The sequence below is a fragment of the Epargyreus clarus genome, unplaced genomic scaffold (genome assembly GCF_041222505.1).
Source record: "Epargyreus clarus isolate Ecla_fem2 unplaced genomic scaffold, WU_Ecla_fem_2.2 ptg000011l, whole genome shotgun sequence".
NCBI classification, from domain to species: Eukaryota; Metazoa; Arthropoda; class Insecta; order Lepidoptera; family Hesperiidae; genus Epargyreus; species Epargyreus clarus.
In genome coordinates, this window is record NW_027332219.1 from 2,779,342 (window position 1) to 2,804,258 (window position 24,917).

Here is a 24,917-nt window from a genome sequence, read left to right on the forward strand (position 1 = left end):
AGCCTGCCATTTGCACGTGTGCAGCGAATTAATTCACGCTTGCGTGTAGGAGACGCGTGACAGAAAAAAAGGCCCTTAAAGTGTTTTTTAAATACTAAGAGCAATTTTATCTGATAGGAAGAGGCTTCTGCCACCCATGGATATATGTCATCAATCCCAGAATAGATTAAAAAATCAGAAAATATCGAGCTCGAAAGATCGAAAAGAATTATGTTTTCTTTATATCGTTGTATTTACTCAGTCTTAAATTTAGCAGGAGATGTGTATAACGCAAATGAAGTTTATCTGATTGATGATGTACGGAGTATATTATGCTGGTAGTTGTGTTCGATCTCATCGGCCCTCTGACTACACCTGCGCGCAACAACTTCCGAGCGGACTAGCAGTTTGGCGCGGACTAGACACTTAATATTACTCTAACACTAACTTATATTAGGGTGCCTTAGCTCCACACTACATGTGTACATACCGAGCAGCTGCTCAGCGGGCACGTATCTGAGCTTGGCGACGGGCGCGTGCTGGCGGCGCGGCAGGATCTCCGCGCGCTCGAGGTCGAGCAGCGCCAGGCCGAAGTCGCCGCCCACGCACACGCGGCCGCGCTCCACCACGCACGCGCACGCCGCGCCGCGCAGCGCCGCCACGCCGGCGCCCTCGGCCGCCACCAGCGCGCTGTACGCCTGGGAACACACATACATATATACATAGGTATAACGCTTATACACATACTTGGTCTCGGCGGTCACCAGCGCGCTGTATACCTGTAAACACGCACACATACATATAACTGTAATGTTTACACACACATACTTGGTCGCGGCGGTCACCAGAGCAGTGTACGCTTGCAAATACACACACATATACATAGGTATAACGCTTACACACACATACTCCAACCTCTCCGGAGCTAGCGCACTGTTCTTAAACCGTGTGCAACTAACAGCGCGCTGTACGCCTGGGAACACACACACATGTATATAGCTATAATGTTTACACACACGTACTTTAAGCCACGGCGGCTATCAGCGCGCTGTATGCCTGCGAACACATATACATAGCTATAGAGCTATAGAGCTTACATACTTATAGCCTCGGCGGCTACGATCACGCTATATGCCTACAAATACACAAAAATATACCTATTACTACTTACACACATAAATACACACAGTGTGTGTGTATTCATGATTTTTTAGTTTTTATTTATTTTGGGGTTCGGATACTAAGTGTATACGTTAACCCCATATATAGTACCTTTTAATTCTTGTGCACATACCTTCAGTATTTGTACATTGTATTGTCGCGTGTAGTTGATTGATAAGTTGATTGGTAATACTTATTACGACCATGGATGATAGAACCAAACATATTATGCTTAGTACAAAAATGTAATCTTACATTGTACATCATCATTTCATACATCATTTGTTACATGACATTATACAATGATGAAAACTTTGCACGTTTAATTTTTTTTTTCAATTGATCTCATCGACCTCTTAGCTATACAGGGTGAATTTTTCAAACGGGCCTTCAGGGCCAAATCCGAAACTATAAGGATTAGCGAAAAATGCTGAAAGGAGTTACGAGGCCGATTTTGATAAAAACTAAAACTGCATCATTACTTTTTTAAAATATTTTTTTCCCTAGCCGGGAATCGAACGAGTTCATTTTGAAAAAAAATACACCCTCTGTATTATTCCACTATCTGATAGTGTTGCTTATAAGGATCAAAATCTGGGAAGTAATGATAAATGACAAACTAAAGGAAAAGCCTCAATTTTAAGAAAATACATATTTTTTCATATTAATTTGGCAGTTAAGTTCCCGCCATTCATCAATTTAAACATTTCGCGTATTAACAATTTTTTTGGCTCAATGCTTCAAATCATTCGAAATGGACGTTTTATTCTTCAAGAATTCATATTTTTATGTCCGACTTGGTTAAGGTTACTTTTAGGACCATTATAATAGATTTAACTTGCTATGGGCGGAGTTTCGTTTAATACAGATGTAAAATTGTCAATTTGCGAGAATGTCTTTTTCGAGTCAAATCCGAGTGATAACTGAACAAAGAGATATAGAAAATCATATTTACTGTTTAAACGTAGTTATCAACAACTAACAATAAAAATGTATTATTTAATCACTTCTATTTTTATTAAAAAATAAATCCTAAAAACGGCGGTAATTTATTTGCCAAACTATTACTTTCTCATACTAAGCCGTATGTCACTGTTATAACATCGAATAATTAGTTGATTAATCAACAAATTCTTCAATGATATGACTTATGTATGTTTCTAAAGGATTATACATAAATCATTTGTTATGTATAATCCTTAAGGATTAGTATGGCAATGTATGAAAGAATATGTATTTTCTTCAAAATTTTCCGTTTCCTTTAATTTGTTACATAACATTACTTCCCAGAATTAGATCCTTATAAGCGATATTATCAGATGGTGGAATAATATAGAGGGTGTAATTTTTTTCAAAATGAACTCGTTCGATTCCCGGCTAAGGAAAAAGATATTTTAAAAAAATAATGATGCAGTTTTAGTTTTTATCAAAATCGGCCTCGTAACTCCTTTCAGCATTTTTCGCTAATCCTTATAGTTTCGGATTTGGCCCTGAAGGCCCGTTTGAAAAATTCACCCTGTATAATTGATTTATTGAAAGTTTAATTGTACAGATTGATTTTTTACCCAAATCGGCACTATACTTCCTTTCTTATAATATAATATAAAAAATCATTGTCTGATTTTTAACATAAATATAAAATCTTACACATTTATCCGGCAGGTTGTTCCGCTTGAGTATCCTGTGCAGCTCGCTGAGCGCGACCACCCACTTGGTCTTCTCGGACTCCGACTCCGCCAGCATCAGCGTGTGGTAGCGCTTGCCGCCCTCCAGCTGGGATGTCGATATCTGGGAAGGTGTTAAAATTACCGTATTAGATACATAACGTCTAAGGTAATAATGATATACATGATGTCTAAGTTTTTTTTTAATTGAAATAGCAGACGAGCATGCAGTCCACCTGGTAAGTGGCTACTGTCGCCCATGGACATCTGCAATCGACCCCAGAGAGGATTAGATATTCCTATCTGAGGTTGGCCACAGATGCGCCGCTACCCCTAAGGAGTAAGCTGGAACGCCTCGGAAAAGTATGTCTTTAGCATTCCTAAAGACATACTTTTAAAGCAGAACTAATTATACTCTAATTCATTATCACTTGCTAAAACGTCGCAAGGAATACTACACGCTTGAGTCCAACAAAAAAATCTAAGATGTTTTAAGTCTAGCAATTCGCACTTAGCTAGCGCGCTTTCTCTGTAAGAAGTGACCTGTGGACAGTAGGACTAAGTGCTCACCCTAAATATGCAGGGTATGTCCCGTTTGCTGGCGTGTATGACGTCGGAGTCCTTGACGGACGTCACGCTGAACTCCGCGTCGCGCATGTCCAGCACCTGGCTAACGCACACAGAAGGCAAGGCGTTCCTGTGGGAGAGATGGGATAATACTGTGAATATAGGATTTATAAATGTGTAGAATGTCTCTAAACATAAAAGTCAATTGGTAAAATATACTGTACGGTTTTGTTGATTTCCTGAATTATGCCTATGGATTTTGTTGTTTTCCTGAATTATGCCTATGGATTTTGTTGTTTTCCTGAATTATGCCTATGGATTTTACTGCTTTCCTATATAAGTCTATTTTTGCGTGTAAACCACACCAGTTAAGATTAGGATCTTTCTTGGGATCGGCCACAGAAGCCTTGCTACGTATGAGCACCAAGTTGGAATACTTCGGGTGAGTTTGGCTCACTTACCAAGCCCTTACAGTAATAAGCGTGACAGTGGTGCCGCCAAAAGTCGAACCGCGAAGGTTTCTACCACCATTATATGCTATTCTATATCAGATGTTTTAAAGGATATCCTAACAGTTATGCAAAATGAAAATAATAGTCATTTCATAATAATCTCAAAGTAAGGTAATTTCAAATTTTAGTCTCACCTATCTTGTGATATGTCGTATAGGAACAATTTGAAATCGCAAACCACCACGAACTGCCGCATCCAACCTTTCTTGACGCCGCCCGGCTTCGGTACCTATGAAAGAACGTACATATTCATTTCTCTACTAAAATAATCAATGTAAGGGATAAGTAATGTTTGGTCTGCTATACACATAAAAAGGGTTTGATGAAAATGGAGATGATGATTCGTTAACCTACTCGTATTTTTCTACATAATCTAACGTTATATATTATCCTCGCAAGGCTTATACTTTACATGATATCTCCTTCGCAGGAATTTGAGTGTAACCTTTTGTTTCACGGTATATGGTCACATCACGCCCTTAGACGCCCCCACACCAACCTTGGCATACCCTAGGCTCGCCCGCCGAGACCCACACCCATCTTGATATATCCCAGCACGGACGCGCAGGGGCCCCCACACCCACCTTGACGTATCCCTCGTAAGCGGTGCCCTGTCCGCGCGCGGGGTCGATGCCGAGCGGGCGGCGCTCGCGCTCCGGCGGCAGCGGGCAGCGCGGCGCCACGCGCGCCACGCACCGCGTGTGCACCGCCAGCCCGCACCGCTCGCACACCACGCCCTGACGCGTCAACCCCATCTGTGGATACATAGGCGGTGTTACACGCTTGCACTCGCGACCTACGCTTTGTGTAGTTAACTATGGGCCAACGCACACACGTGGGCTGTGTGTGAGTGTAGCAGCGCACGACCCGTTGCAGCAGCGGCGTGATGTCGAAACGTTGTCGCTCTGGCATTTTACTTACAAATATGTATTTACAATACACCACGCGATACGTTCCAATACCGTGTCGCATGTACACCCTACTAAAAACCGTGAAACTTGGCGAAAAGGGATATTTCCGGCGTTGCAGCGTAATAAGTATTCACTGCCGTACCGCCCATGTAATGCTACAACATCTTTGAGGTACGATGCCGCATCGCTTCATGTGCACCGGCTCTAACAGCTCTAAGTTCGGACCGCAACGCCAAACACTATTATTTCTATGATCGTATGTTTTTCCTACAGCGAATCCATACTGATTCTTTACTATTAAAATAACATCCAAAATGCAAAGTAAAGTATTATAACAGGCGTAAATAAACTCACCATGAGCGAAGTGCAGTGATTGCACTTGGTTGGACTGCTGAACGTCCTCACTAGGAACTGGTGCAACTTCTGCTTGCCCGGCACGGACGGACCCAACGCCGGGTCTTGTAGGGAATACTGGAAAGATCATACGAGTTTATAGCTCCATGGTTTTCTTATCTAGATAAATTAAGTCAGATAACATAGGAGATTCTTTAGCGAGTATCACCGATATATTTTCATTTGAGTGCGTAAAGGCATTGATATTAAGGTTTTTAATCAAGTTAAGGTTGTAGAACCCTGTCATTCGAAGGCACCACTTTAACTGTTTTTGCTTTATAATTGCAGTGTTAAGCGCAGATGTGCTTTGGTTTAAAGGTTGTGGTAAAAGAAACGTTTAAGACTTATCACCTTATTGCTCAATAGTAGCAACGCATGGCCTATCTCGGGTAGGATGAAACGCACAAAAAGGCTACTATAATTTATTCTGATCAATACCTAATTATAATTTTAAAACTTGCCTTTAAGAATTCAGTCAATGTAAAAATTAACACAGGTAATAAACTCCCTTCTTAACTCTATTCTGATAAAGAGCCCTATAACCAGCGGTGGTCAATACTCACAGTGGACATTTCGCTGGGCGAGCTCTTGGTAGATGCCGGAGAGGCGGCTCTCGGCTCCATCTCGTCCTGGCTCTCCGCGGACCCGCTGAGCGCCGTAGATTGCTGAGAGCCGTACATCAGCTACGAATGGAACGAATGATTGGAATGGTTCATACAATTTGTATCTTCAGAAGTTTATTACAGCGCAAAAGTAGTCGAAAAACGAAACGAAAAAATGTTAATGCATGTTAGTAAAAAGTATATTTATTTGGTTTTATTATGTTAATACATTTACTTCACTTTATATAAGAAGAGTAATTTTAATAGAAAAAGAACTTGTTAACTAAATTTTATATTCGTTTACAAATGCTAGTCTTATATTTCACATTAATACTTGCAGTTAGTTACAAACAAAAAGCAGTGATTCAGATAAAATTTTACAATTCTAATTGGATTAGTATATCTATATTGGTTAGGTATTATTAAAAAATAAACTAGACAAAAATAAGTTAGAAACACACAAGCTTAGTTTTATGAAAATAAGAAGAAATCAAATTAATGTAATAAAAGCAAAATAAAATTTAACCCCCCTTTTAAAATTTATATAACATCTATAAAAAGTACGAATTTATATTAACAAACTTTATGCATATCTTAATTACAACAAAAATTGTATATTCGAACATCAAATAAGTTTGTTACATAGAAATTTTTAAATGAAAAGGATTAAAAACTCATAAAAAAACATGTACACGTACACTTAAGAAGTCATACTTATTTGACGTAATCCAAAAATAAAATGATGTGTTACAACGCCCGCAATTCCGCCCTATACCACAAAATACCTAAATCAACCTAAATCAACACACTAGTCTATTTTTCCATATACATCAAACAAGTATAACTTCAAAAACACAAAGCGTAAACAAAAAAAACAGCATTTACCTTCGCATTGCAACAATGCTGGTCATTTCTGTAACCGTACGGCGACGACATCTATGCGGGGAGAAGCGACGGTGAATATGGTGTGCGATATGGGCAATGGTCAGTGTGACAGATTCAAGGTTAACGTCCGTTATTAATAATCAATCTATCCAATTTTTAATTACTAAAGATCGCATAATGACAATGTCGGCAAAGTACGAGTTGAACTCACGCGGAGGGTTTCGTACTACCATAAGTCTCTTGTAAGGGAACCCCGGTTTTAAACGTATTATATTTTAATTTTTGTTTTTACTATCGATACATATATTTGAATACATATCGTAATAATCTGGATTAAGTATAAAAAGTATGGATTTTCTTGTAAACAATTATATTTTTGTAGAAAAGTACATTTTTTTCCATTTTGTAGCCTTCAGCCGTTTTCCAGCCTATAAACCCTCGACATTTTTTTACAAGAAACCATTTAAAAAAAAAAAATCTGTCACACATAGACATTGCTCGTAACACACACACGAGATGACGGCAAATGAAATGTTAAAGCGATAATTTATTATTTACAATAAAATAATAATATTTTAAACAAATGTTAACATGGTTGAAGCAAACATAAAAATAAAAGTAAATTAAAATATTAGGAAGCAAATTAAAATTTATAATTAAATGAAAAATCGTGTACTATTTACATTATGTGCAATTTTACAACAAATCTGGCTTTGCCAAATTTTATTTTAGAATGTGGACATAAAAAACTCCTATCAAACATAACATACTGATACCAATTTTCTTTTCGAACCGATTTTGAACCAATATTTTTTTTTAATTTTAAAATGTCAATAATAATTTTTCGGAATATAAAAACAATGACTTAAAAATCGAATATTTGTCGTAACAATAGAAAATTTGTCGTAAACAAAAACTTGCAGCTACTAATCATATATTACCTAGGATGATAAAACTAAGACTGACCTTCTGTTCGTTGTTCATGGAGGCGACGTTGTCGTAGAGCCTCTCAGCGGGCGTGTCCTTCAGAAACTGATCCAAGTAGCTCATCTGCGACGACGGCCGATCCAAAACTGTAACCATTACCGACAAACGTGAATATTGTCGTAAACATTGAACACAATACAATAAATTTTAAATAAATATTTTACATAAATAAAATAAAATACGTGTGAAAAGGGGTGAAAAAAGTATATAAAAGAAAAACATAAACCAATCCCAACCGAAACCACGATCACAAAACGATACTATACAAACTAAATGGATAAATTAATTATAATAATTAGCAAATACCAGGTTTGCAAAGGGTACAGTCGGGTGCTTAAATTGTTAATACGAATAAATAAGTACATATAAGCGAAATCGTTACAATTAATAATATATTCGTGCCTGTACATTGAAAATATTTACAAAGTATTTATGCGGAGGGTCGAATATAACTAATAAAATACATTAAAATTGCGGATCAAAAGAAATGTTTGGGTTCACGATATTCCTGGTTCTTCTTTTTCTTTAAATTCATTTTAATTTTTTTTATAAAAAAAAGAAAATGTTTGCTTTCAATACAACCCCAATATTAACTAAGACAAACAGAAGCCTATAAACGTGAAACTTTGTACATTTCCTTATGTAACGTTGATTAAGTATAAAAAAATATATTAAAAATTCAACCAAAGAGAACTATATGAAGCCTAATAGATGCTTACAATGTCCAAATCAGATTTTATGGATAAGTCACATTTATTACTCATTTTATTACATATGGAACCGAAAAATAATTCATAGATTTCATCAGTAGACTTAACTATTTAGGCACCCGGCTGCACATTCAAAAATATATTTTAGTCAACAAAATCAGGACTAATAACACATGCAGAATCTTATTACGCAAATACATATTAAAAATTACATAAATTTTACATGAATTTATCATTATTATTCGCTATTAATTTAAAATACTTATTTTTATGTACAAAATTAGAACATATTTAATAATCATTAAATGTATTTGCGTAAAATTGATCCAAATGGACGCTTACAATAGACGCAATACGAACTAAGGCCTCCGGCGCACGAGCCAACATTGACACAACATTTTACATATTGCTTTGTTGATAGGTGATTTGTACCATAATTATGACATACATTTTATGATTACGTACACGATAAATATATAGACTTTTATAGGTGGCTTTATTGATGGGGAAAATTAACAAAAGAATTTATAATAATTATGAGTATAAAAATACTGCGAAAAAAAAATTTTTTTTTTTCATTATTTGGGAAATACGTAAAATGTAACAATTGCCATTTTGCGGCATATACTAAAAGATGATTCGATAAATAAATAAAACAATAATTATAAAAAATAATATGCACATATCGTCTTTCCTTTTTATGTTACCATGTCCTTACAACCACCCATTTCTTAATTAAAAAATGATACTGTGGCATATACAAATATTCGTCATTTTATATTACATCTCTATCTATTTACATACAGATTTCAGTTGTGCGAATGTTGCCTCGTAAGTCTAAGGATCTATACAGAGAATAGTAAGGTAGTTTACAATAAAAAACTGATTAGTCAATACCTAAGTGCGATACAAACAAGTGTTAAAGAAAAAACCATATTGCTTAGCGCGTTATGTGGTGTATATGAATGGACATAAGGATAATTTTCAAAATTCCAAAAAAATGGCACGTGATTTTCAATATTTTTTCGAAAATAAAAGATCGAAATTCTAAAAAATTACACAACACAATAAAATACTTTTAAAATAAAAAAAAAAATGGCATGTGATTTTCAATTTTTTTTGGTTTAATTTTCGAGATAGCTTGTGACTTTAAATACATTTTGGTATTATATTTTATTTAAAAAAATAGGTAAAATCAAAAAATGGAATGATTTGTCACATCCATGCCACCGCAAGAAAGCTCAAGCAAAAGCGAAGCGATTTACAATGAAAAAAATCTATTCGAAAAATTTTCAAATTTGCCAAATCGTTTACAAGTATCGCTGTTTTGGAAACCCCGTTACAATTTTTGATTAGTTTAACTTATCAAAATAATAAAAATTATAATATGTCTATGTCCAATAAAACCTTGTTATATACATTTATATCCATACTTTTACATAACATTAAAAAAACAATTTGAAAAATGAAAAATCAAAATCACGTTTTCAAAAAAATAAACATGCTGTATTTATACAAAAAACAAAACTTAATTAACAAAATAACTATAACCTTAGATCTAAGGGGCTCACGAAACAGCGATATCTCATGTTTGTATATAAAATTAAATTTTTCCTTTACACTTGCTTGCACTTACAATGCAACGATTTTTGATACGAATGAGTAATTATAGGTATATCTAAAAACGCAGCACAAAGACAAGAAAATCCATGAAAACCTTATAGTTTGGGAGACAATACCTGTTGTTATTAAAACAATTTCTTAATAATTCATGATACTTTTGTATTGATGTAGTTAAAATTAAGCAGACGCCAATCTGTATAATAACATGAAAGTTATTTATATAACAAAATATCTATTATATTTTACTTACTACTATATTTTACTATATTTTATTAGTTTGTAATGTAATTGGTATTGTTTTGTAACATTCTTTTAACGTAGTGACGAAAACAAGGTCTCACACCAAAAATACAGGGTGATCACTTATAATACTCGTATTTTAAATTTGCTTTTCGGAACTTTATTCTAATTATTTCCTCACATACTGCAATTTTACATAACAAGATATGTCTAATTAAAAACGAATTAGTTTTCTTTAGATATATTTTTTATGTTTTTATTGTTGTAAAATTGTTTTTTTGTTACATAACACTATAGTACGTACTGTACGATGTTTATAACAACAGACACTGTCCAAGGACGAAACAGGTACACAATCACATACGAGTCTACTTCTAATAGGACGTCCATTACGTACAAACTCAACCTCCTCTAGTACAAAAAGCAACGAACCGTTATCTTCTTTGCCGCTCCAGTAGCTCGACTTGGCGGATCCCTGCCTGGCTGCTTGCGTACAACTCAAACTCTTAGTTACCAAGTAATAACTCGAAATGATAGGTGTATATTTGTATTTTCAATTGACAATACGAAAATTAAATGGTATAGTTATATTAACTGCAAGTTAAGAAAGTCAAATATATTGACAGCGCCTCAAGAGGCAATAATTTTACTATTAGGACTAAATATTTAACTAATATTATTGTCAGAGTGTAAAAAAATGTATGAAAGTAAGGGTTGTTTACTAAATATCAAACTAAACTAACTTAATAGTAAACTCATCAAATTATTATAGTTGCTGTCAATTATTTTCAATAAATTTTGTGTGTCTAATTTTCAAACCTTTACTAATTTTAAGCAAGCTTTATTTTGATATAAAAACATTTCGAGTTCGAATTCCATATTAGAATAAATATCTTATGCTTTGAGTGAGAGTTCGAAATAAAAAAATTGAAATAAATAACAAGACAATACAACAGAACTTTAATATCATATATTACATATACACCGTCCTGTACATGAAATATAACATCCAACGACCAATGTATGGAGTGAAATTTCTCAACTGAATAATAAAAAACGAAATTCATATACGGTAAATTTTGCAAATGAGTGTGTGACGTAATAGTCTAAGAGGCCGTATGTACGTCATAATACTAAAGTTTACGATTATGAAAATGTCTACACTTTAAAGGCCCGGCCAAACATAACGCGTATTCTAGCGCCGCGTACGGCGTAATTTACGCCGCGTTCTAGCGTCGCGTACTTGGACGCCACACAGATTACATTTACGTGGCGCTAAACAACGTACTAATTTCAAAGTCATCACATTTGTATCACATATTTTTGGTAGTTTTTGGACAATAAACTCGCTATTCAGATGTAAAGTGATTCAGATGTGGAAGAATTATTACGTTTGTGTGCTTGGTTATTATGATCAAAGAGAAAACAAAAATAAAATTTCATTCTATTTGCCAGGCCTTAAGGGTTGGCGTTTTTTGAAAATAATGATTATTTTATGCATTTTTTTGAAATTGATCGTAGTCGAATGAAATGCAAAAAAATATTGATAGTAAAGATATGTTTAAAAGTAATAGGGCTATCAAAAATATTGTCGATATATTGAAAACCATTTCGAATTCGAAAGAAATAATTTCGATTAGGAAATAGATAAAACAATATAATAATTTTATCATTTCGCAAATACATGAACTTTTGTCAATATGACGTTGGCTAAAGCCTCGTCATATATAGGTTGTCTAAGACTTGGTATTAATTTCTTTCAACAAACTTCTTACAGTAAAAGTAAAGAAGTTTCACTCCAACGGGCCAAGAAGCACACCTTGTATTTACATTCGGTGACGGAATTTACATTTTATGCGAGAAAAAATTAAAAACAAAAAATGTAAATGCAGGATAAATGTGTCGAGCGTAATTTTATGTTAAAACAAAAATTCACTTAAATATAAATAAGTTCGTTTTTTAACACCACAAGTTTCTACCGTCCACTACTTGGTTGTAGTTTTAAAAAACAATAAATACAGACTGTATTTGATAAATAAAAACAGAAAAAAAAACTGAGATTCTATACTGATCTACATGAAACTTAGCTGCTAGAATCCTGCATGGTGCTGTCATGTTTTTTCGCTTCCCGAATATTACTAAGATAATTTCGGTAAACCGGTCTTTCCATTTATAATATTATTAAGTTTTAGTGTTGATTTATAATCCGACACTTTATATAATAATTTAAATCCGAAAAAAAAATCAAATGCGGATCGCATTTGATTTTTTAAAATTTGAAAAATTGGCAATTTGACAACATAACGTTAAAACTTTACTTGAATTTTTTTAGACTACTAACGGGCGTAAATGAATAAAATAAAACCGTATTGGAAAGTGAATAATAGTTAATTATTGTGCATTTAGTTTTCCTATTGCAATGCCACCAAATAAATTGAAAAGTGTACAATATATTTTTCATAATCATATTGCATATGCCAGGCAATATGGCAATAGTTGCCGGCGCAATATTCATATTGCTTTTGGAGCGTAACAAAATATCAGGAGCTTATTTGTTAAGCTTCTTTTAGCTTTTTAACTGAGCACATGACGTAAGCAATATGTGCATTAGCTCCAAATGCGTTAAGAACATATTTTGTAAAAATATACAATATCAAATTATAAAAAAATGCAACATAAAAGTGTCCTTATAAATAGCAAACATAAATAAGTGTAAAAATAAAATAATTTAATGTAAATACAAAAAAAAAAAACATTTCGAGAGCAATGACTAGTTCGAGCGGTAGAGGCGTAAAATTAATGTTTATGAAAAATCTTTGGTAAAATACTTGATTTAGACTAGAGTTTAGTTCGAGGACTAGACGACGAATGCACCTTTGGTGATATATTAGGAAATTTCTTCAATAATACATCGTATTTTTTCGAAAATACAATAATTATGCGATCCCCTGCTTTTGAATATTTCATGCGTCTTTCTATAGACATATATGATCGATAAATATAAACTGATAAATAAAATATGTGTAACCATAAAACATAAAAAAAGCATATTCCATCTCTTGTTTACAGTAACTTTTTGAGGCTAGTAGTAGTTATATTTTTCTTCGTAAGAAGAAATATTTTAACTATTATCTGTTTATACTTGCTAGCCGTAGATCGTAAAATATTAAAAAAAAAAACCTCCCTATATTGAAGTTAAAATTCAATTATATACAATATGTATAATGTATAATTTGCCGCTACAGCGACATAATAAAAACTCATTGTGCCGTTCGTCAATACATCAGTCGTATATCTGATGATACACGAGTATTGCAAAACCCCAGATACACGACGTCACGCCCAAAAACAGAGGTAAGTACGGCCTTATCCACACACGAACTGTCATCGAAACATAACAGCACGACGCAGGGTGGATGACAATAGAACACAAAAAAATGAAAACAAAAAACAAAAAGAAAAAAAAAAGCGCGTCAAACGCGCGTACAATAATAAATGCCACAGTAATACACAATCGTTTCACGCGATGCGACCGCGGACGAACACGGCGCATGCGTATGGCCCCAGAGCGTTCCATTTTTGAAACGGACAAAATTTCGAACGCAATTTGAATTTTCAACAACAACAACAACAATGGCGGCGTGTCCGGGCGTCGGGCGTGGCGGGCGACCGGCGGCGGTTATTTTCGTTTTTTTCGTCGCGGGCGACGTTGGACTTTGTGGGGTCCCAACATTCCATGTGACATTGGGTATGACCGGGACGGTACGTCACGTGCGTAACGTTAATATCGCGTGTGTATTGGATGGGATTGTGCGGTAACATGTAACGAAAACAAAAAGAAAAGGTGCACTAAATAAACATATTACTTCGCTATACATACTGTGCTGGAAAAATAAATATATAATAATATTATTATCGTATATAACAACTAAATAATATTGTTTTGATAATGCACACGTTTATACAATACCCAGCGTCTTTGTCAAATAAGCTAGGGGGATAAAATTTACGTATAAAACTTGTCTGTTTTATGTAGACAAATTTAAATGTATCAAAACAAATTAAAATATAAATAAGTTTTGAGTCAATGTGTAGTGTAAAATGTATGTGTGTCTTAATATTGTAAATGCCACTTTATTGATAAAGAATAACTCAATAAAAGAATTTAATTCATATGTGTAATTTTAATTCTCATCCATTTCATTACAAAAAATAATAAAATTTCGGCTTCAAGTGAAACGCGATTTTTATGATATGTTTTTTGAAGATTGTAACAAAATACCTTGCACTGTGCATGATGACAAATTTTGAAATTCCCTTCTATAATGTAGGTACATGTCTACTGATTCCAAAAATCGTATTATTTCGGCAATAAATCCAGTATTAACAGAAATATTAGCATTTTAAAAACAAATTTTGAATTAAGCGCGAAAACGCTCACGGGTGTCATGGCGTCCGCGATTGACGTCACGCTTCAATAACCCATAGAAAAGTTCAAGCAATACGGTGACCCGCCAAAAAAATGACGTCATTTCGCCTCGATTAGCGTTTTAGACAAGATGGCCGACTGCATTATTTTATACTTTTATTTTATTGAAAATATAATTAATCCTAAAGTTTTTATTAAAACTGGGATATTTTTGAGAATGCTTTCAACATATTCTTTTTAAGTAAATCATTTATCCTTCGATTTTTTAATACTGTCATCGTGCATAATTCACCTAATGGTGAACGATCACTGCCACCCACGAACATCTGTGACCAACTCCATATAGATCAAGCCGATCACAGATGTCTTACCACTCCTGAGGACCAAGTTCGCTTATATATAAGTCAGCCGGCATCCACTGTTCTTCCACAGAGACGCAAAACTTATTCACCCTACAAATGGATCAAATCATACTATAGTCTGATTCATAATTAGGTGTCCAAAATGTAAACAAAGAAATCAACACGTCATTGTCAAAATTAACACGAAACAAAAACTTTAACAAACTCAACAAAAAACGAAAATTTAACAAATATACACAATTTAACAAACGCATTATGTAAACGAGAAAACATTCGAATTCGATCACAATCACGAAAATGAATAATATCAGTTACGAAACTTAAAAATGACAGCACAAGAAATGTCTTGGATTCCGATTGTGTTACCATTATCACATTTTAATTTTCTACTATAAACGTTGTTTTTTATTATTATTACTGTATGGGACGAAATTGAGGTGATATAAATATTAGAAAATGTGAATTAATCTTAATTTATTTAGATTATTATTGTATTATTGTTGTATTACTTTAATATCGACAAAAATAAGAAACTACCATTTCTAACGCATTTTCTTGATTGATAGGTCAACACATTTGTTTACATTTTGGACACCTAATTATGAATCAGACTATAGTTTTCTTTTTTTTTACCATATTCTCGTGAATGTAGTTCGTATTGCAACGATTTGATAGGTGTGTGTTATTGTGAGTATTGTACTGGTGTGCATATTGTGTTTATGTATTATACGTAGCGTAGTTGAACACCAATCACATGACGTTAGACGGTCATGACGTAGTATCGTGGTGTAGTGGTAGCATAGATTTTGTTGTTTGTTTTGTGACGTTGGTTGTGTATATGCAGTAATAAGGTGTAGTATCAGTGTTATTATCACCTGTGTGGGTGTCGTCGATGTCGGTGTCAGCGTTACCAGTGTCGTCGGTGTCAGTATAGGGGATGTCAATGTCAGCGGCGTCAGTGACGTCGATGTCGGCGGCGTCGGTGGTTTGTACCGTTGTTAGTGTCAGCAGTGTCGGTGTCGGTGGGTGCAGTGGTGTCAGTGTTAGCTGTGTCAGTATCAATATTAGAGGTGTTGGTGTCAGCAGTGTCGGTGTGAATGTCGCAGTGTTGGTGTGGTTCGTACCGTTGTTAGTGTCAGCAGTGTCGGTGTCGGTGTGAGCGATGTCAGTGTCGGTGTCAGCAGTGTCAGTGTCAGTGTCGGTGTCGGTGTCGGTGTGGGTGTGTGCGGTGTCGGTGGGTACTCACAGGAGTGCGCGGGCGCGTGGTGCGGCGCGCGCGGCGAGTCCAGCTGCTGCTGCAGCTCGCGCACGTGCTGCTCCTTGCGCTTCAGCTCGTGGGCGAGAGCGTCTAAACGCTGACGGGTCTCCACTAGCTCCCTACACATACATAAAACAATCGATAAGTTCAAAGGTAGATAGGCGAAATGGTCCTTCGCACCGCATACTATACATATACAATATGGCTTTTTTGAAACGTCTAAAAGGTGTGATGAAGACATACTTTTCAGAGGCGTTCCAGCTTAGTCCTCAGGGGTACCGGCGCATCTGTGGCCGACGTAAAGTAGGAATATCTCATCCTACCTGCGGTTGATTACAAATGTCTATGGGCGGCAGTAGACACTTGCCATCAAGTGCACTGCATACTTGTCTGCTACTCCCATATAAAGAAAGGACACCATCACAAACATTTCCAACAAACTGACCTCTGACTGGCGAGCAGCTCAGCGCCCGTCCTCGACAGCTCCTCCCCGACAGCTCGTGTCCACGCAAGTAGTGGGTCGAGGTGAGCGGAGCGCGGGGACGAAGGTCAACGACCGCGCACCGGGAGCATTGACCTCATGCACGGGTGGGGCCAGTGCACGAACATACCTCAGCGCAGACGCACGCTCGATCGTCTCACCATTTCTTACAATTTTTTTACGAACCACATTATATCGCTCTTACCGAAGAGCGTGTTTTATTCCTGCACAACGAGAAGCCAACTGCTTTCCGATTAGCTTGTTTCGCTTGTATTTCAAAATGGAGCGAATATTGTAGCGTCGAGATTCTACAAGCGTCTGTTCCACTTGCTACCATTAACACTGGACTATTGTATAGCCACCACACTCACCTCTGACTGGCCAGCAGCTCAGCGCGCGTCCGCGACAGCTCCTCCCCGACCGCCTGCTTGGCCTGTATCTCCGAGTGCAGTGATGACTGCAACGTGAGTATCTCCATCTTGTCCAGTTTCTGCGAACGTCTATTCCACCTCCCTGTATAATACTATAGGTACATAAGTCACACTCACCTCTGACTGGCGAGCAACTCAGCCCGCGTCCGCGATAGCTCCTCCCCGACCGCCTGCTTGGCCTGTATCTCCGAGTGCAGGGAGGATTGTAGTGTGAGTATCTCCATCTTGTCCAGTTTCTGCGAGCGCCTGTTCCGCCAGCCGCCGGGCGCGCCGCCCGCCGCGCCGCTCGCCGCGCCGCTCGTCGGCGGCGACGAGGGAGCTGTTCCACGACCTCCGCTCGCTGCAATTTAGGATAATATATTTATGGATCACTAGCTGTTACTAAGTAAATAAATAAATAAATAACTTACACCCCCTCATTGCAACCTGACCACTCGTCCGCGAACCCGCTTTATTCATTCTACAAAACATATGTGGCGAGTTTTACTAAACCAAGACGCCCAACACACAACTGGAGCCTGACATTCAAACATTAGCCGACCCGTGTCCATTTCGTTGGGCGTTAATTATATTTTTGTGAAACAATTATATTGCGAGAACTAATAGAGAACAACATGTGAGCACTAATAAAGAACAACATTTTTGATGAACATTATGTTCGTCTATTTTGATATAGTTTTATTAGCGCACGCCGATATAGCATCACATGTTTCCCAATTTCCGCTGACTTGATATACATATGCCAGTATTTTTCTCTGAACTTTCAGTTCAGCCATAATAAATTATAGCCTGAATAGTGTAGTTTTCCGATTGAAAAAGAATTTTCATGATCAGTTCAATATTTCCGAAGATTAAACCTTACAAACAAACAAACAATCAAAGTTACAAACTTTACCTCTTTATAATATTAGTATAGAATTGTAACAATGAGTGACAACGATTGAATAGACACATCTATCTCTATTTAATGTCCATCACTTTAACTAAATGTAATAGATTGACATTTGAAGTTCTTACAGAATGTGTATTCAATGGCCGCTATAAAAACGAACGCTAAAAATAAATAAGGAATCTATATATGGATTTTTTTTTTTCGGAGTTATTAGTATTTACGAAACCCTTAACAATTAATTAACTCAATTTACACTTAGTGATCTATTTGAGTTCTATGTCATTCTGTTATATACATTCTACAGATCATAAAATAACTGATTTTTTTATTCATAAACTCACCGTGTTTCAAGTAATCCAACTCCTCAGTCATCTTAGTAGCGAGTGCTTGAAGGTAACCGCGAGCCTCCTTTTCATCAGCCACCCACCGGATAATGTCCGCTATCTGTAAAACATTCAGGTGTATAGAAAACAGCACTTCTTTAATAAAAACTTTTAGTCCGCTCTGAATATAAAAAATGAGTCGCGTCGCAACAGTAAATTGTAGATATTAGTGGGACGAAGACAGCGCGGCACCCTGCGCTACCCGCTCTCACCCACGGGGACATAGCGTAGTGTGCCCTTACGTTACGGAGTATATGCTAACTAAACCTGCGCGCAACAACTTCAGAGCGGACTAGAAGTTTCGCGCGGACTATAATATCGCCGCATCAATGTTTAACTTATAACAGCAGTGTTAAGCGCTGTTCTGTTCTGGTTTAAAGGAGCACACACTTATTTAAGGCATGTCAGCTTAGCTCTCAGGGGTAGCGGCGCATCTGTGGGTGACCTCAAGTAGGATCTAAATTTATCTGAAATTGATAAGTGGTCCACAGGCGGCAGTAGCCACTTACCATTGAATGGACTGCATTCTGGTCTGCTTCTCCAATATTACAAAATATATATAAGTGTATATGTAGGTTGCATTACCAACATATTGACGCCTGACACCTTTTTTTATTGTTTAACCTAACGATTAGACGAAAAAAAGTAGTCAACGCCGCCTCTAGACATTTGCAACAACAGAGGAGTCGTCAATGCATCGGCTTTGCATGAGATTGCATCGGTTTTTGCACATTTTTTGACGATCTTCATGTCATAACGCTCCGGGAATACCTCAGGAGGACGTTCATTCCACATCTCACACGTTCATGGTTCTTACACACAAGAACGTCCGTGCAAACCGAACCGTATCCGTATAGCACTGTACCTGCGCCTCCCAGTGCTGCATGGAGTCCCGCTTGGCGCGCAGCTCGTCCAGCTCGGCCTCCAGCTGCCGCCGCTCCGCCTGCCACCGCCGACCGTTCTCCGCCATCTGGGATACACGCACGGATCATATATTGACACGGGATGCTTATTTATAGCTCTGGGTAGAACCCACCGTAATAGTAGACTCTCATATTCTGTGTAGTATCTGCATAGTACTGTTGAATTTGATACGATTGCTTTCGTTTTGTTTCTTACGGAAGATAAAGACATTGGAGTAAAGTAGAATAGATTGAAGGTATTTGTGACAGACATAAATAATATTATAATTAATTAAAGTTTTTATTCCTGACCTATTAGTTAGTTACTGTTATTTTTAATGTGAACTATAGGTTCACAGCTACAGCTGCTGTCAATAAATACTGCAAATTCATTTAAATACATTGACTGTGGTCATTGGTCATACTTAGAGGGTTTTGGTAAGGGGGAAGAGAATATTGTCCCTGTAGTACCGGGACCAGAATAGGGCTACGGTATACCCTGCCTGTCGTAAGAAGCGACTAAAAGGGGCTTTCAGGGTTGCGGGCGGCAAGAGTGGGTGCTCAAACCGTCCAGCAAACAACCCCGGGAAGGACAGCGGTTTGTGTTCGCATATCGCTGCTATGACCAGGGGATATGAGAGGAGCGTAAATTGCTCCCCCAGGGCAGAGACCGATAGAAGGGCATATAAAAGGAGAAGAGAATATAAAAACAATTATATAGTCAAGGATGATAAAGGGTTCACAAAATTTCGTAAAAGGGATCGCTAGTCTATATATTTGTACCTTACATTTAGCATTTAAAAAAACATTTTTTGACTGAATTGTAAATAACTCACAGCATCAAGATCTTTAGCGAGCTTCCTGTTCTCGTTGATGAGCATCTGTTTGTCCTCGCCGTCGGTGAGTTGCTCCAGTCTTCGGCTCTCCAATTTCTCTTTGGATTGTTGTAGCTATGTAGATGAAAAAAACACTTATTTGAGAGTGCATTATTTGTGTGTTGTTTGTGAGTGTGAGTTAACTAAAAATAACTATGATTGTTTAATAAAAGCCAATAATTAATACTAAATTATATTTTTAATATTATAATATTATATACGTGTACTTTTGTAGCGTGTGACACTGTAGTACATTCGTTATTACTGCGACACTTATTTCAGCGACATCTATTGCCACATACTACTGCACCTGCCGTTGTTTTCATGCCACAGTATATCGCTTGACCCGTTGCCACTTGTATCACCAGAATAGTTCGCGCCAAACTGCTAGTCCGCTCTGAAGTTGTTGCGCGCAGGTGTAGTCAGAAAGCCAATGCGGTCGCACACAACCACAACCATATATTCGGCAGCAACAGTAAGGGTACACTAACTATTAGAACCCTTTGTGGTTTGACTCCGGCGGCACCACCGTCACACCTATTTCTACCTAATAACATCAGTGTTAAGCGCTGCTGTGTTCCGGTTTGAAGGGTGTGCTAAGGGAGACATATTTTTCCGAGGCGTTCCAGCTTAGTCCTCAGGGGTAGCGGCGCATCTGTGGCCGACCTCAGGTAGGAATATCTAATCCTATCTGGGGTTGATTACAGATGTCCATGGGCGGCAGTAGCCATTTACCAACAGGTGGACTGCATGCTCGTCTGCTACTCTTATATTATAAAAAGAAAAAAAAACTGCGCTATGTACACGCGAGAGCGGGCGGAGGGTGCCCGGGGACCGCGCTGTCTTCGTTCCCGCTGATATCTACAATGTGCTGTTGCGACGCGAGTAGTTTCTATATTCAGAGCGGACTAGAAGTTTGGCGCAGACTCTATCCGTTACCATCACGTACCTCCCTAGCGAGCAGCGCTCGCCTCGCATCAGCGTCGTGAAGTTGGTCGCGTAACGCCGCCGCATCGGCCGCGTGTCGAGCCTGTTGCTGCGCGAGCGATTCTGCGTACTGCGCCTGCGTATAACAAGAGTTATTACGTTAGTTATAATGTATGTAAACACTAGGGTAAATAATATGTCAGTTATAGTCCGCTTAAAACTGCCAGTCCGCACTGAATATAAAAATGAATCGCGTCGCCATAGAAAATTGTAGGATTACACCTATTCGCAACGACTTCAGAGCGGACTAGCAGTTTGGCGCGGACTATAACGTTGCTAATGTGATGATGTGTCGTCATTGGGTACGGGCTTTATAAAACACTAAGGTAAATAAAGTACATATTACGCAACGTGATTGAAAAATCTAAAAGTACGTAATCTAGAAATGTGTATTTCTATCCTTAATGATTCAATGCATATTTGATATAATTAATTTTTAAATTTCACTATTACAATCGTCTTTTGAATTATAAAATGCTACTGCCTATTATGATACTACTGTAATGACGTTTCGTTAAAAAACAAAAAACAAATGGGTTATTGCGTCTATGCGTTAATACAATTACGAGTTGAACGAAACGACAGCTAACATAATTGCACAAATATTTTGAAGGATAAAGTACGAGGCGTACTAAGCGCACTTTTCGATTTTATAATATTCAAATTCTAATAGTAACTAAAAACATAATTTGATACAATTCTCATAAAAATTCGCAATACCCTATTAACTTTATATTCTTTCTAAATTGCTGCGTAATACCATACCATATAATAATTTCAAGTGTATCCTACCTCGAGAGCCTCCACCTCAGCCTGTAGCCGCGCCACATCAGCGGCCGTAGAGCCTGGCGCGCCCGCCGCCTCTACCCGCTGATTGCGTAACGTCTCCTCACGTAGTTTGCGCTCCTGATGTTTCAAAATACAACGCATTGACATAAAAACATAGTTTACAAGTGTTTATAAAATTACTCTCAATTCGCTCAATTCAGTTCTTTAAATAAAAAATAGAGTTCTCTGCGATTCGACACCTTCGCCACATCTATTTATGTCTAATAACAGCAGTGTTAAGCGTTGCTGTGTTCTGGTTTTATGGGAGTGGTAAGGGAAGCATACTTTTATAAGGAATTCCAGCTTAGTCCTCAGAGGTAACGGCGCACCTCCGGCCAACCTCAAGTAAAAATCTAATCTTTTTTAATTATTACAGATTAATTACAGATGTTCAGAAGGAATCAGAAGCCAATCAGAAGGATCGACTCCTACTCATAGTCTTTAGTCCATTCTCCCTAATCTAAATTGTCTAATTCGTAGGCAAAAATATTTGTTATAAATCGATTATATAAATTAAGTGTTGAAATCTATTTATGAATTTATTTGTAAAAATCGATTATAAGAAAAAAAACGATTAATATAAAAATCGATTATATTTTAACATCTCTACCAGCCGATCCACTACACTACACTGACCTTAGTAGCCTCGGCGATAGCGGTATCAAGCCTCGCCTCGAGCTCCCGACGCGCCTTGTCCGCGCGGCGAATATCCTGCCGCAACGCATCGATCTTCTGCATCGCTACCTCTAACTCCTCCTCCTTGTCGCGGACCTACGGAACATATTTTTATTAACATCGCGATATAAATAGCTTAGAATGTTCTTTTTGCACTACTAACGCCCTTAAAACGTTTTTTTGATTAACGGTATTTCTCAACAATCAATCTATCAGATATTATGCCTACCAAAGAACGTTGTCAATTCTAGAAAATATTTTTTTTACAGGTGTTAGTAAATAAACATCGGTTTTAATAGTTAAATTATTTTTCACAATTCACAAAAAGTATGTTTAATCGAGAGTTTTTTTGTTTACGAGGGGAAAACCTTCAAAAGGTACCCTGTGCCGTGGGAGCGACACAGTGTATGTGGGATTCTTATCGCATTAAACCCCCCCCCCCCCTCTTCCTCGGCGCTGCGTAGAGGGCTCCGGGATCTCTAAAGGAACGCAACTGGAATTGTCTTAGCGCGTTGCCCCGACTGCCCTGGGCTCCACCCAAGTGAGTTTGCCGTTCACCACACCGTCAGGTGTGCACAACGGTATGCGACCACACATACCGCCGTCCTTCCCGGGGTCGCTAACCTGGCTGTTCGAGTTCCCACTCTTGCCGCCCGCAACCCTGGAAGCCCCTTTTTTACCGATACCGTAGGCGTATTCTGCAGCGGCGTACCTGTCGCGACAGCTTCTGCTTCTGCTGGCGCAGCTCGGCGAGGCGGTCGGTGACCTCGTTGTACTCCGCCATCGCCAGCTTGCGCTGCGTCACCGCGTCCTTCAGCTCCTTGTCCTGGCACCACCACACCGTCACGCGGTTAGTTAGTTAACACGGTTAGTCACGCGAGGTTAGTAACTATATAGACTCCTAATGCACGAGAGTAAATGACAATACATCATGGTCTAAGATCCCGATAAAAGACGACCTTCACCGAACTGGTTAATGGATGAAAAGTATTTTAAGTCGAATTAAATATGTCGATAATTATATTGCAAATGGGTTGTCCAAGTCAGTCCGGAATATGATTTTTTTACAATAATAAAAAAAATCTTACATATTCCACTGGTCTGGTTTATGGACAAATTACATATCAAACGAAAGTATGAAGCCTATAGAATATGCAAATATTAGGTTGACTATTCTTTTCCTGTCACAGTCCTTAAGTTGGCCAACTTGTTTACTGTTTTGTTGTCCCTAAGGACGATATATTTTTTATATGAATAAAGATTTTTTGTATAAAAACATAACCTATTCTATTAAGAGTCTATTTAGTTACTTAGGCTATGAACAACACAGATAAAATCAAATCTTAAACACGATTTTACAAAAGCAAGAAAATTTCACACACAAACGTGAACACAATACTGAAATAAATGTATTGTGTATATTCGCTTCGGGTAAAATGACTTTTATTATACACATGTTAAAACACAAAACAAATCAATAGATTAATAGGATGCATGGAATTTTAGTTTTCCAAAACAACCCCTTTAATCTTTGAAGAAGTATTTATTACTTAATACACTATAAAATACTACAATATAATAAATAACGTATTGTACCTGCAACCGTAGTTTCTCCTGCGAGTCCACCTTGTCCTTGAGCAGATCCTCCTTCTCTTGCGTGAGGGTCTCCACTATGAGCTCCAACTCTCGCAGTCGCCCGCCCATATCCGGCGGGACCACGGTACCGTCCTTAAAATATGTATATGAAAACGGTATATTATTTTTGTTATGTTAAAAGCAATTAAGAAGAATCATAATTGAAAGGAACTTTGGAGCAAGAAGTCATTATTTTTATTTCACAGTGTGTTATAGAGAGTTATTATTCCGCGACAATTATAATTCAGATTCCAAATACTTATTATATTAAAATTTATAAAAATCGTGTTTGAATAAATAAATAATGTTTGTATATTGTATGAATGTATGCATGTTAAAATATACTGGAATAGCGTGGGACCCAAATAGGGAAAATTATTTTCTCAAACTATTTTTTTTTTTTTTGTAACACGAATAATTATTATTACGCAATTAAACCTTTCCCTAACTATATATAACACTAGCTGACCCGGCAAACTTTGTACCGCCTCAAAATCTATTTATCAAATATATTTCATATAAAATATAGCCCATGTTACTCGTGA

The 24,917-nt window shown here is 37.3% G+C and overlaps 1 protein-coding gene across 1 annotated transcript in view; it reads right to left on the bottom strand.

Moving 5' to 3' along the window:
• Positions 1–24,917, bottom strand: part of gek (serine/threonine-protein kinase gek) — a 56,723-nt gene that overhangs the window by 11,193 nt on the left and 20,613 nt on the right. The window contains exons 17-35 of the mRNA XM_073077746.1: positions 24,334–24,465; positions 23,450–23,563; positions 22,699–22,833; positions 22,027–22,140; positions 21,197–21,310; positions 20,209–20,322; positions 19,336–19,440; positions 18,429–18,531; positions 17,313–17,535; positions 16,272–16,402; positions 7,641–7,747; positions 6,675–6,725; positions 5,751–5,870; positions 5,149–5,265; positions 4,468–4,638; positions 4,018–4,112; positions 3,375–3,501; positions 2,788–2,928; positions 470–677 (exon numbers count right to left, since the gene is read on the bottom strand). Coding sequence (XP_072933847.1) covers positions 470–677; positions 2,788–2,928; positions 3,375–3,501; positions 4,018–4,112; positions 4,468–4,638; positions 5,149–5,265; positions 5,751–5,870; positions 6,675–6,725; positions 7,641–7,747; positions 16,272–16,402; positions 17,313–17,535; positions 18,429–18,531; positions 19,336–19,440; positions 20,209–20,322; positions 21,197–21,310; positions 22,027–22,140; positions 22,699–22,833; positions 23,450–23,563; positions 24,334–24,465 — 2,422 coding nt within the window. The remainder of the gene's footprint in view (positions 1–469; positions 678–2,787; positions 2,929–3,374; positions 3,502–4,017; positions 4,113–4,467; positions 4,639–5,148; positions 5,266–5,750; positions 5,871–6,674; positions 6,726–7,640; positions 7,748–16,271; positions 16,403–17,312; positions 17,536–18,428; positions 18,532–19,335; positions 19,441–20,208; positions 20,323–21,196; positions 21,311–22,026; positions 22,141–22,698; positions 22,834–23,449; positions 23,564–24,333; positions 24,466–24,917) is intronic.